The 13,109-nt window shown below is 40.3% G+C and overlaps 1 protein-coding gene across 1 annotated transcript; it reads right to left on the reverse strand.

The window, feature by feature from the left end:
- Window positions 1-1,733: 1,733 nt before the first annotated feature.
- On the reverse strand, window positions 1,734-13,095 carry LOC106118785 (uncharacterized). The gene is made up of 24 exons (XM_013313532.1): window positions 12,566-13,095; window positions 12,128-12,281; window positions 9,094-9,273; window positions 8,284-8,502; window positions 8,103-8,208; window positions 7,852-7,998; window positions 7,596-7,754; window positions 7,369-7,508; window positions 7,017-7,284; window positions 6,870-6,940; window positions 6,538-6,720; window positions 6,257-6,380; window positions 6,054-6,174; window positions 5,698-5,935; window positions 5,481-5,602; window positions 5,213-5,366; window positions 4,946-5,102; window positions 4,650-4,796; window positions 4,243-4,368; window positions 3,866-4,040; window positions 3,352-3,490; window positions 3,014-3,105; window positions 2,682-2,835; window positions 1,734-2,170 (listed from the first exon to the last, which is right to left on the reverse strand). The coding sequence occupies exons 1-24, from the start codon at window positions 12,750-12,752 to the stop codon at window positions 2,038-2,040; spliced, it is 3,696 nt and encodes a 1,231-aa protein (XP_013168986.1). The 5' UTR covers window positions 12,753-13,095; the 3' UTR covers window positions 1,734-2,037.
- Window positions 13,096-13,109: the final 14 nt, after the last annotated feature.

Genomic DNA, 13,109 nt, shown 5'->3' on the forward strand with positions numbered 1-13,109 from the left:
TTTGGAATCTCTTTATCAAACATATCGTCATCCCTGTCATTATCTTTGACAAAACAGAGATAATATGTTTTAAATGGAGATTCCGGTCTCGGAAACCCACGGGTAATCCATTGAAGCGAAACAACTAAAAGAGCCTAAATATTTTTTTTTGTAAAAAATTAGGCCAATGTATCAACTAAGTTATTTTCTCAAAGACAAAAATATAAAAAGTAATAGTCCGATTTTTTATTAAACGAATTTTTTTTTGCTAAATTTAATCTTACATAGGCTGATTTATTTTCCGACTATTTTATATCTATGCTTAATATAATCAAATATTGGATCCTTACAGCATATAGTCATGTCGTTGTTCAGCTGAAGTGCACTTGATACAAGCTATACTAAACGTTGAACTGCGAAACATATCGCCATCTCTTTCTTTCTCTTTCATAAAACAGAGACAACTATATTTATTGGTACAATGAGGAGAAAAATTCACTAAAACGGTGGCGCTAGCGTCGAGTTAGCGTTGACATCTGTCAAATTTTTCATACGTCATTATAGCATTTTAAAAAATATGTTTCCTTTTTTCATTTTCTGCTATAAATAAATTAAAAAAAAACTCATTTTTAAATTTTTTGAGTGAACTTTTATGGAAGTGACTACTTTGATGGAACTATAACTACCACAGAGTATTTTATACTTTGTTTTTTGTATATCTGTGGTATCATCATCAGCTCATTATACATCCCCACCGAGGGGCTCGGAGACTACCCTAAGTTAAGGGTGATTAGGCCATAGTCAACCACGCTGACCAAGTGCGGGTTGGTTGACTTCACACATATCTTTGAATTACTTCTCAGATATGTGCAGCATCACGATGTTTTCCTTTACCGTAAGAACGTCGGATATATATGTAAATCGGAAATGTAAAAACACATTGGTACATAGCGGGATTCGAACCCAGGACCTGCAGATTGCAAGTAAAGTGCTTGACCCCTGAGGTGACATCTAGTGAGCAAGTCAGTTTTTCTCCCCATTGTGACGGCAGTGAAATTTTAAATTAACAATTCCGTACATTCTCAATATAAATAAATATTAGTCCTTGAGAGATCCATTTCGACAAATTAGACAACGTAAAATTATTCAAACTTAACTTCATTCTTTTATCATGTTAATATTTATTAATAATTTCAAACAGTTTACATATAGCAAAAAATATAATCATTTTTAAATTTATTTTGAACATGAAAAATGTCAAATTTATGACAAAATAAAAAAAAAAAATTGACTGTTGTGTAAATGTCAAAATGGATTTACCTTTAATATCTCCATACATTCCGTATTACAAATGAGCAAACATACATACATCTAGTCTCAAAAGCCATACATTTAATATAACTTTTCTTACTTAATAACTATTATAATTATATTAAAGCGATGTCAAAAATGTGGTGTTTGTTTACATTTGTGCTCTTAATGATAATTGCTGATAAAAATTCATGTTTCACAGAAATTATTAATTTAAAACTTATATAATAGTAGGCTTTCACTGCAGAAACAAAGATATTAATATTTCATCACAGCAAATAAGAGAGAAAATATTTCTTTTAAATGTATCAACAGTGGAAACTTACTAGAATATTTTATAATACATCTGACAATATATTATATGCAATTATAATAAAAAAAAAATCTAATACAGATTAAAAAAACTTAATAAATAAAAATTTAAACAAAAACTGTTTAAATTAGTACATTTTTAAACGCCAATATGTTAAGGCATTTCAAAAAATTTTCATCAATTTCCAAACTATAGTAAAGAGAGCTTATTACTCTATGGTTTGATTTCATATTGTTACTTACAATAAACTAGATAAGCGTCATATTAGCTGCGATCAAATATCGACTTTATTTGTATAGTCTTAGAACTCACACTGCACTGACACTTGTAATACATCCATCTCTTTTCATTTTCTTTGAAGAAACAGAGACGACTGTCAAATACTTCTGTTAGCTGCGATGTAACTTCGACCTTATATGTATATAGTTAAGGTTTCATACAGAAGTGCCGACGTGTCTGTCAGTATCCAGTGTGACGTCTTCAGGGCTGGCGAGGTCTGCACGCAGTCTCACACCGCGTCCCGTCAGCGTCCAACGACACGCAGCACGCTCTCTGCTGCCTGATATTCTGAAAATTTATTATATACATGAATGATTTATTTATTTTTATTATTATGTTGACGAAATGTTGATTACAGTTCGTTTAGCCACACCATATAGTCCATGGTCGCTGTCTACCCATCTGGGTTACAAGCGTGAGTTGTGTATAGACCAAACGCCCTTAGTCAATCTTACTAATATTATAAATGCGAAAGTTCAGATGGATGGATGTTTGTTTAAAGGTATCTCCAGAACGGCTGAACGGATCTCGATGAAATTTGTCATACATATAGAACATAGTCTGGAAGAACACATAGGCTACTAATTATGTTTTTTTATGCTCCGGGGACGGAGTCGAGAAGAACAACTTGTACCCTAATAAATATTAATAAACTAAATAAAATAGTTTGGAGGCGTTTCACTCGTTTTTTTTAGACTGCAACACTCTAAAAGTGATATTTTTTTATTTATATAAACAGGTGTTGCCATTACAAAGTATTAGTTGTATAAATATTTTGCAATGTGGCTAGGTGATGCACCTGCAGAGGGCGGTGTCGTGCGCACAGTCCGCGCGATCTTCGTCAGGAGAGCCGGCGCTGCTCGGCGCACTGCTCGCCGAGCCGCTCGCCGAACTGCTCGCGGAACTGCCGCCGCCGCGATACCGCTCCACTTCCGAGCCGCATTTCTCCAAATCTATACATAAACATTATTACCTTTTTGTAGTGTGTACTGTACACATCGTAGTGTGTACTGTACACATCGTAGTGTGTACTGTACACATCGTAGTGTGTACTGTACACATCGTAGTGTGTAATATACACATTGGAGTATGTAATAATTAAATGTAATGAGTTTAGTGTATATATGTTACCTCGTCTGTCGTCTATGTCGGGTGCATCTTCAAGCGTGCGTAAGATGTCGGCGCATAACTCCGAGTCGAGTGGCACCGTGTTGTCCGACTCCCTGCGAAACACATAACCTCAATAAATGCCACACTAAGTAACTAATTAGTCTCCCTTAGTCACCAATGAAGAGAAAAATATTTGCTGACTTTAGATGTCAGTATGAACAAGAGTGACAGTAATGTTATATATCACAGATATACAAAATATTCTTTAGACTGTAGTGATAGCAACGATTTTTGTAAAATTTTATTCAAAAATAAACAATTTATAACAACACAATTTATATGTAGTATGAAGTGTGTACCTGTTGTGCAGCACGAGGGCGACTGCAGCGGGGTGCGGCACGGGGGGCTGCAGGGGGGCGCGCGGGCTGAACGCGCTCACCTCCAGCGAGGGCGGAGGCACGCGTGGAGCAGGCGTGCCGCTCCATTCACCCCACACACCTACATACATACAACCCTCATCACCTTCATACTTTCATCACTTTACGTCAGCAGAACTGATTCTCATGATTGATGGAATATGTATATTTATAAAATCAAAATCATTTTACATAATCTTGAAAAAAAAAATTACATCCTACACATAATGTATTTTTTTGTCCGTCTATATGCAACGATTTTCAAAAACGCCTCGAGCTATATTAGTGAACATTTTACCGAAAACAGTAATTTATACTAAAAATTACAGATTAATTTAAAAAACAAATATTTTCCGAGCTGCTGAAATTCCACGGCCGCATTTGTACACATTATGGTGATATTGTGTTGTCAAGAATGTTTTAACAATGGAAACTCCCAGGAGGAATGTATAATGACCATGTGGGTGAGGTTCGTGAGGGTCACGACGCCAGTGGTCGCGCTCTGCCAGCACGTCGGGCGGGGCGAGGCCGCGGCCGCAGCGCGCCGCCCACGCACGCGCCGCCTCCCCGCCCTCCAGCGACAGACGCGCCTCCCCCTCCTCCAGCGCCACCAGGATCTCCGCATCGAACACCTACCACAAAAACATTATTAACATACTAAGATGCTATTTTACTTCTTACCAATATTATAAATGAGAATGTTTAGATGGATGGATGGATGTTTGAAGGTATTTCTAGAACGGCTGAACAGATCTTGTCGAAATTTGGCATACATATAGAACTAATATTTTTTATTCTTATAGTTAAAAAGCAATATTTAGTGATTCGTATCACCTCTACTAGCGTGTTGGCAGCGAGGGCGTGCCAGTCTGCGGGCTCGAGGCCGCGCGCGCTCCACCACTCCTCGCCGCGCCCCGCCCACGCACGCGACAACTCGTGCGCAGACGCCTGCACCGCTTTCTGTTATACACAAATACACATATATACATTTATTAACTTTAAGTAATAACGTATAGAATAAAATCAAAACACTATTATTTTAAACAAATTTAAATTGAATACAGCAGAAGTACATAAATGCATCAATACATGTAGTATGTAGTAGGAACATAGTCTGGAAGAACACATAGGCTACTATTTTTTTTAATTCCACACGGTCGTAGTCGCGGGCGTACGCTAGTTAAGAAATACAGAATGAATATCAGAATAATAAATGCGAGTATTGCAGAGTGCAGACTCACGCGCAGGTCTGGTGCGGTCATGCGCACGCGCGCGCGCGCCGCCTCCGTCAGTCCGAGCGCGAGGTCCCGCCGGCGCGCCGCCAGCTTCTCCCGCACAGACATCACCAGCTCGTTGCACTCCTTCTCCAGCTCCTTGTATGCACCGGTCTGCACATACATATATACCCGTGCACTCAGTTTCATTATCATTAAAGCTAACGTTAACGGTTTTTAAGGAAAAACTAAGAGATTTTCTTATACTGTCTAAATAAGTATGAATTTTTTAATAATCTAAATCATTTTTTATGCAATTTTACCTTAGCGATCTGCACGGAGAATGGACCGAAGCATGCGTCGACGAAGTGCGCGTAGTCCCGCAGGGGGCGCTCGATGACGCTCTCGATCTCCGCCGCCCACTCCGCCAGCGCCTCCAGCTCTGCGCGTGCACACACCGCCGCAAGCGCCTGCGCCGCACTGCACGCAATACATAATAAAATTAGTAAATTAATAGCTTCTATACAGAATATACATATGTGACTTGTATTTTTTGTGTGTGTGTGTGTGAGAGAGAGAGAGAGACTGACGTGATCTGATAGCAGGCGCGCGTGTGTACTCCGGGGCCAGCAACACGTTTGCAGAAGGCGGAGTCGTGTGCGGGCACGCGAGCCGCACGCACGATTACCGCGCGCCACGCCGCCGCCTCCCACACACCGCGCCCCGCCCACCAGCTCACTCCACCTGACACACCGCACAATTAAACTAACTTACGACTAAAACATTTTATTAAAAGTTGTGGCTGCATCCCCTCCCCTGGCGATGCCCAAGTTTGGACTGCAATAGACATATACGTACCGACTAATAAAAGCAGCGCGCCGAGTGGACAGAGCACCACGGCCACTAGCAAAGCTGCCAGCGGCTGCAGCACGCCCAGCAGCCCTATGTGCCACACCACTATCTCTAGTAGCACAAAATACCTGCAAGTACACAAGTTTCAAAAGTTAAAGACAGTCGAGGTGGTAGGTGTTACCTATTAAGGTAGGGGCATGTCTAGTGAGGTAGTAGGCGTTACCTGTTGAGTTTGGGGGCGGGGCAGTCGAGGTCATACACGAGGGCATTGGAGGCGTGCACGGCGAGCGTAAGTGCGGGCATCCAAAGCGGCACTGTGAGCGCGGCGCAGAGTGAGAGCAGGCAGCACAGCACCGCGCATATCGGGAACGCCAGCAGCAGCGCCAAAGACCCCAGGCCCCCCACCACGCCGTAGTTCCACAGCCGATTCGCTTGCCGACTCATACCCTTGCCCAAGAGACCTGTTTACATTACTCATTTTATAAATACCAAAGTTTGAATGTTTGTCATCGAGTAATCAAATATTTTTTTTATATCCAGGCAGACGTAGTTTTCAGTAACAGATATTTTTTTAATTACCTGTGTCAGGTTCAGTCTCGAATCGTGTTCTCTCCTTGGACACGTGTCGCCAGAGCCGCAGTAGTCGAGACCACATCGTCTGCGTCTCGCTGCTGCGTTTCGGAAACAGCGTACCATTTACCTGCCCACCAATAATAATATACTCTCATTGTCTTTAAAAATGGTACGGGCAGAGAGACTAAAGAGTCAAAGGTGTTAAATACCTGAGAAAGCTCGTAGTCGGTTACAAAAGGCTTGACTTGCAATAGCGCGCGCAGCGACACCGGCGAGTACCAGGGCACCAGCACGCCCAGGAGGAACATCATGTTCCAGCCCCAGCACCACGTCCTGCAAATTTGTAAGTACAGATAACAATACAATATGTTTTTAACTGGGATTTTATTCTCAGAAACCAGGGGTAAGTGGCAGCGTGTCACCTGTGGGCGTGGTCAGTATGTGTAAGAAGTGTGGGGGCGTGGCTAATTTGTCCAGTTTAACGTGATACCTGTGTGCGAGGTTGAGCAGACGCCAGGCGGGCCAGCGCGTGGCGGTGCGGCGCAGACGTTCGCGGTGTACCAGGAACACAGGCTGGCTGGGGTCGGAGCGCGGCGTCACTATGGAGGTGGCGCGCGTGCTCAGCACTGTCGGGATGCGCTCGCTGCGACCTCGGAAGTGACGCACCACAGACCTTCAAGTTTTTAAAATGTTTATTATTATTTTATATTGCATTATATTGCCATAAAAGTGTTACGTGTGATAAGTAAAGTTTTCTTAATTTTTTAATTTTACTGGGGCACGAATTGAGATATAAAGAGCTTAAGTATATTGTGAATGTACCAGTTTCGTGGTAGCCAGATGCGAGTGGCCCATGTGAACTCGCGAGTTGGCGTCTTAGCGGCGCGCAGCTCCTGTAAAAGTAGGAATAATGTAGTCTTGTTCATGTGACGTCATCACTGCATCAGGTAAATGGTGTATGCTTTAAACCTTGAGAAGAAGGGGCTCGCGGTCCCTCAGGAAGGCGAGGTCTCTGAGCAGGAAGTATCTGTGCTGGTGCAGCTGCTGGGCCTGCATGGCGGCGGCGGCGTCCTCGAGGGGCGCCCAGCTGAGGTCTGCACGCAGCCTGCGCGAGGCCGCCGCCAGCCGCTCTGCGCGCCACGCACCAGCACGCGACAGCACCGGGTGTGTCGCCAGAATGCGCGCCTCCGCACGCGCCAGCCCCGCCTCCAGTTTGCGTTGCACGCCCTCTTTCGCTCTGAATATACAACATATTTTATATTTACATGCAATAGATCAAATATTCGCCGTTTTCCAACATATATTTCTAAGCACCAGTTACCTGTCCATGATCACAGCAGCGCGGAGCTGCGCGGCGAGGAGGTCGGGCACACCGTCGCCGAGCGCGCGCAGTGGCTCGCTGGCCAGCACGGCGCTGCACACGCGCGTCACGTACTCCCGCAGCGCAGCCACGCGCACCTCCTGCATTGCGATACCATTTAAAACTATTTTATGAAGAATACTTCATTATCACAACTAACTCACAGTAAATAGTGAGATGTACCGTACCTCCTCGATGTCCTTGATGGGCACCTTCTGGCTGGCGAGGTGCGCGGCGCGGCGCTCGCGGAAGTGCAGGAACCAGCCGCGTGACTCGCGCTCCAGCAGCGCCTGCAGCGGACCAGCCGCGCGCCGCGCCACCTCGCGCCGGTACAGCCGCAGGTCGACCTGACGAACCCCCATATAAATACGTACAATAGCCTACACTTACATACACTTGGAGACATGCTTTTGCAACTAACACCACGCCGTTATGTTTGTATACCTGTGTCTTCTGAGGCGTGGTGTATACACAGGGCACGCGGGGCGCCAGGCGCAATGCGTCGCGCGCGTCCGTCTTCTCACTGGCGGCGCGGCGCATGGCGCGCGACACCCACGCCGCCAGCGCCGTTATGTCCTCCTGGTCCTCCGGCTGCAAGTACATACAAACTTACTTTTTAAAAAACAAAAAAAACAAAGATTTCCATACTTCGATAGCATGAAGATATTGCTTAATTTAATAACAATAATTTTTACCTTACAAATGAGTTCCGCCACCAAGTACCTCGACCTTTCTTCTCGAATTTTTTTATCAAGATCCCTAGCTTCTAGCGACGGCATTCCAATTAGGACATCTAATAATCTGAAATTTATAAAACCTACAATAGAATCTCAAAAATCTCTCAATTCTCCAGTAGACTTGGCACTTTGTACTAACCGATGTAGTCCTTGTAGCAATGCTTTTCCTCCTCCTATTACCGATAATGGTTCGTCTCTAAGCAGGCGGTCTCTGGCCACAACCACCAGGAGTGCCACGGCCCTCGCTACGTGACAGTACAACTCCTCGCGAGCCCGCGCTCTGCCACGTTGCAGCCATCCTGCCACGCGCCACACGTGACTCTGACCAGGAAAGTGACGGGATGGCACTTCGAATTCCCTAACATATATAAAATACATGAAATATGATTTTATATACTTAAATAAGCGCTCCACACGAGTAGGAATCAAAAGCAAACATCAGTATACTACAGGGATTCAACAACAAATAATGTAAATACCAAATTTTACGAATATTACGCAGGAAAAGAGTATATTTCAAGTATTAGTAATAGATTTTTCTACTAGTGTATTAATACATAATTTAAACGTGTAAAGGTATTCACAAATATTAAAAGTTAGAAGAAATTTCGAACAATTTATAGACATAAGACTAAAACAAGGATATTCATGCCTCTGGAAAGGGTCTGTATGGTAATCTGAATAGTACACGGACGAAATGAAACTACGGAGCGATGCGGGAGACTAGAAACAAATATAATACACAAGGACATAGAAAGAAGAAGCAACTAGTGTCCACATACATGCTACGTATCGGAAGGGACATTGGCGCCAAAAAACGACAATAGACGCGACCTGTACATAACATATGTCATCCTTCTCACTCTCTTTCGAAAAAACAAAGATAACACTATGATTTTGTAAAGAGGTTTTAACGGTTATGCAAAATATACATCACAGATAACAAAACATTCGAATTGAGGTTTTTAAATAATCAGTGCCGGTAACATGACAAATCGAATTGGCGCCAATGTCGTGTATTGCACATATACCATAGATAGTTGCCCTGACAACATACCCCCATTCGTGTATCGATTCCAATTGTTTAGTACTTAGCTTCTTCGGGTTAAATACTTTGTCCTTGTGCAAGCTTTATAGAACAAAAAATGTCTTATATTTACGATATTAAAACCTATGGCATCACAAGCTCCAAGCTATCGTCTAATGATATGAATATTATAAGGCGTCGTCGACAAATTATTCATGAACAGAAATGAATACAGCACTATAATAAAAATAATAAACGGCTTTTGCATGAGAGAATAGAAATTTCTTGCGATATTAATAGTTTTCCTAAATTATTTACGAACGAATATAAAAAACTGTTTATTTCATTACGTAATTAATCCTAGTTTTTTTTTTGGAAGTTATAGCTACCAAGGTATTTTATTTTTAAGACGAAACAAACCTTTATCCAATTTCAAAAGTTCGTTTATAATTATAAGCCTGTTTTTCAAATTTGGTTTACCCTCTTAAAACCAATTTAACAATTAACAGAGCCCTATTACTGTTTGTTCCAGCCTTTTTATGGCTAATTAAGCCACACCATAGTAGTGAGAATGTTAACTAAAATTAATACAAAGAGTTTGTGGGCAATGTAATGAGTGCTTTGTTCCAAACATTTACTGTAAAGGAATACTTGTAAGTGCGTGGAGTATTAACGTAGTCGCAGATTAAGGAAATATGGATATTCTAAAGATGCCTTAGAAATTTTAACGACTGTACTTAGCATTTATATTGGTTTTGTAGATTTATATCCATTATAAGTCAATTCATTTAAACCAAAAACGATCGTGTTCTGTATTTTATTTAACTCGATCTTTACAAGCAACGTTTATTTGTCCTGCACTCATTCCCTGCGTTCAATGAGACTTTTATGTAATGTATAAATATAGTAACCATTTTACAACAGCATTACGGACAGTCTCTAAAATTGAACTTAATTTAACTAAATTACATAAAGACTGTCACATAACTATTCGATCGAATTAAAAAAATACAATTATTTTATTTAAAAATATTAGCGAAGTATTTGAAATTTATTAATATTTCGTGTAGCCATATCAACTAAGCTCTATGTTTAAACCAGAGTATGGTTCAGGATTCGAAGCTAGGACCACGTATAGGGATGTCTGTACGCATAAACATAACGACATTAGCTTTAAACGTTAAACTTGGAATAAATCATGAATTCCGGTGGCTTTCAATCTAAATTTGGTGATAATGATTTTATGTCCTGGAATTTAATGTCTACAATATGGTTAACGTATAAAAAAGCGCAACAGAATACAGTCAATGGTATTAATAGCTTCATACTGTCCCAGATTAATTCTACTATTTCCTTCTTATAACAAAGCCGCGCTGAATGAAAGGGGAGCGACGTAATTGATATTCTGACCCACACATATGTAAAACTAGCTGTCGCCCGTAATCCCGTCCGCGCGAAATAAAAAAAACTTATTCAGTCGCGCTCAAATGAAAAACGTAGTCTGGAAGAACACACTTCCAGACTACGTTTTTCATTTGTTTCAAATTTCATCGAGATTCTTGCAGTCGTTACGGATATACGTTCTAACAAATATCCTAAAATTCGCATTTATGTTAGTAAGTTGGACATTCAAAAACTAAGATTAAAAATATTTTTTGTTCATAAAAAACCCGATTGACTGCAACCCTATTACTCTAATAGAAAAATACGAATCGAATGAAACCTGAGTAGTCAAAATCAGTTCCGTTGTTTAGGTTCATAATGGCATTCAAGAGAAACCCTTTTGACTCAGTTAGGTCATTGGACGAATCGTAGTTCTGCGTGAGTCATCAAAATTATTTCGATCATGGATATATCCAAAGAATGGTTCTCCTATCGTCCAATGGATTCAGAAAACCTTGACCAGATCATCAGTCCCTTGTAGGAGGCCTGCCTACGCTCACCGTCCTGTACTTGACGTAATACGAGAATCTTGTGATTCCATTCATAATTTTTTCTAACAATGTTGCCTCGTAAGTTTAATTCTACGAAATTTTCGGCAAAATGCAATAAAACCTGATTGCTATAAGTATGTAAAAAACAAAACAAAATCACTTTAAAAGTCTGTAACTTTTTACAACTGAATATTTTTGGTATTTTCAATGTCTTTATCTATTTTGAGATATATTTGCATACTAATTATCGCTGGCGACTCCGTCCGCGCGGATTAAAAAGAAAACTAAATACGTAGCCTATATGTTCTTCCAGATTATGCTCTACATCTATACAAAGTTTTAATGACATCCATGCAGCCATTCTGAAGATACCTTCAAACAAACATCCATACATCCATCCAAACATTTATAATATTAGTAATAAGTAAGAAGATATGCAAGATTAAGACATATGTAAGGCCTCATAATGATGAAGTCATAGCGTAATAGGTAAATGTATTGTTTGGAACATCCAAATTCAATTGCATTTGTTTTTCATATAATGCATAATAGTACAAATTTTTTAACAACTAAATCTCCAGAACATTCTAAATTATGACCAAATGTATTGATAATATTACTTGGATTGTTTTAGCTTAAATCAATCATTATAAAACATGTTACAACCTGTTACACATGTATGTACGTAATTTCATCCTATTGTTTAACCAGTTTACAGCTATTGTAAAGTCTACCAAAGCACATATTTATTTTAAGAGTATTTCGAAAAAATTACCTAAACACATTAAATTACAGTTAATTTTTAATTTATGCCTTTGCCTTCACATCAAATAATTTTATGTATGTTTATTGCCTAAAGTAAATATAAATTACAGATAACAAATATGTTTGACTATCATTTTCATATTCAATTCCCTAAGTGGCGTTCCCTATTACAAAATGAGTTAATGACATGCTTTTACGTTAATTAGTCAACACTAATTAAGCTTTTAAAGGTACAACATAATGTCATTTCCACTTACCCTTTCTCTCGTATAGCATGCAGTTGCTTTGGGGATAAGGGCTGGGGTTCCACTCCTGCATCCAACGCTGCTGCATCCAACTCATCGCATGGTGGTGCGATTATAATATCCGAAGGTTTGTTACCGGGACCCGTGAATTGTGATGGTGGGAGCACTGTAAAAAGATTTTCTTGATTAGAAATCAATTATTTCAAGTTAATTTTGACATATTATACGATGATATCTGTGTTTACTTGCAGTTTATTGAAATTGGAATTTGTTAAGATATAGATGAACTAAGGAACATCAATTTGTGCTTGTTTATATCATTTTTTGTTACTTTATATTCTTAATTTTGTATGTAGGCTTTGTTATATAATATTCAAGTTGGGTGTCTATAAATATTTAGAAGATTTTTATATGAGGACTTTATTCTGACTAAACAAAAGATGATCTCACCAATAGGAAATGTCTTCCAATGATAGAGGAAGTCTTCAGCAACTTGTTTGATATTATTGACCAGTTGTTCTACTTCCGGTGGTGCTCCGACAAGCTGCACATCAAAATGTAGCGGCTCACGCTCCGGGGGAGGCGGCTCCAGCAGGAGGGAGTTAGGCCGGGACGCTCGCTCGCCTTCACCCGACATAATGTCTCAAGTACTCCGTAGTCTAGAGTACTCAAGTCGCATGTCGCGCTAACCGCATAATGATCTCCGGTGCTGCAGTAGGCGGAGAAATCACTTGACACCGACCACTTATTGTTTTATTATTTACATTCATTTGATCAATTTAGCCCGACTGTGTCGGAAGACTTAGCAATTTACTATTAAGAAATTTCACTTTATATGGGAACACTGATTGATTCATTTAATCACAATGAAGTGATAGTTGATCTATTTGTCATGAAAAACCATGACCTACGGCGAATATTAATACATATATTGGACAGTCTACTTCACTTGACTTTTCCTAAATTCTAGTTTTATTCCGATTCAGAGGTAGGG

This window comes from Papilio xuthus, unplaced genomic scaffold (genome assembly GCF_000836235.2).
Source record: "Papilio xuthus unplaced genomic scaffold, Pxut_1.1 DF827542.1, whole genome shotgun sequence".
Classification (NCBI taxonomy): domain Eukaryota; kingdom Metazoa; phylum Arthropoda; class Insecta; order Lepidoptera; family Papilionidae; genus Papilio; species Papilio xuthus.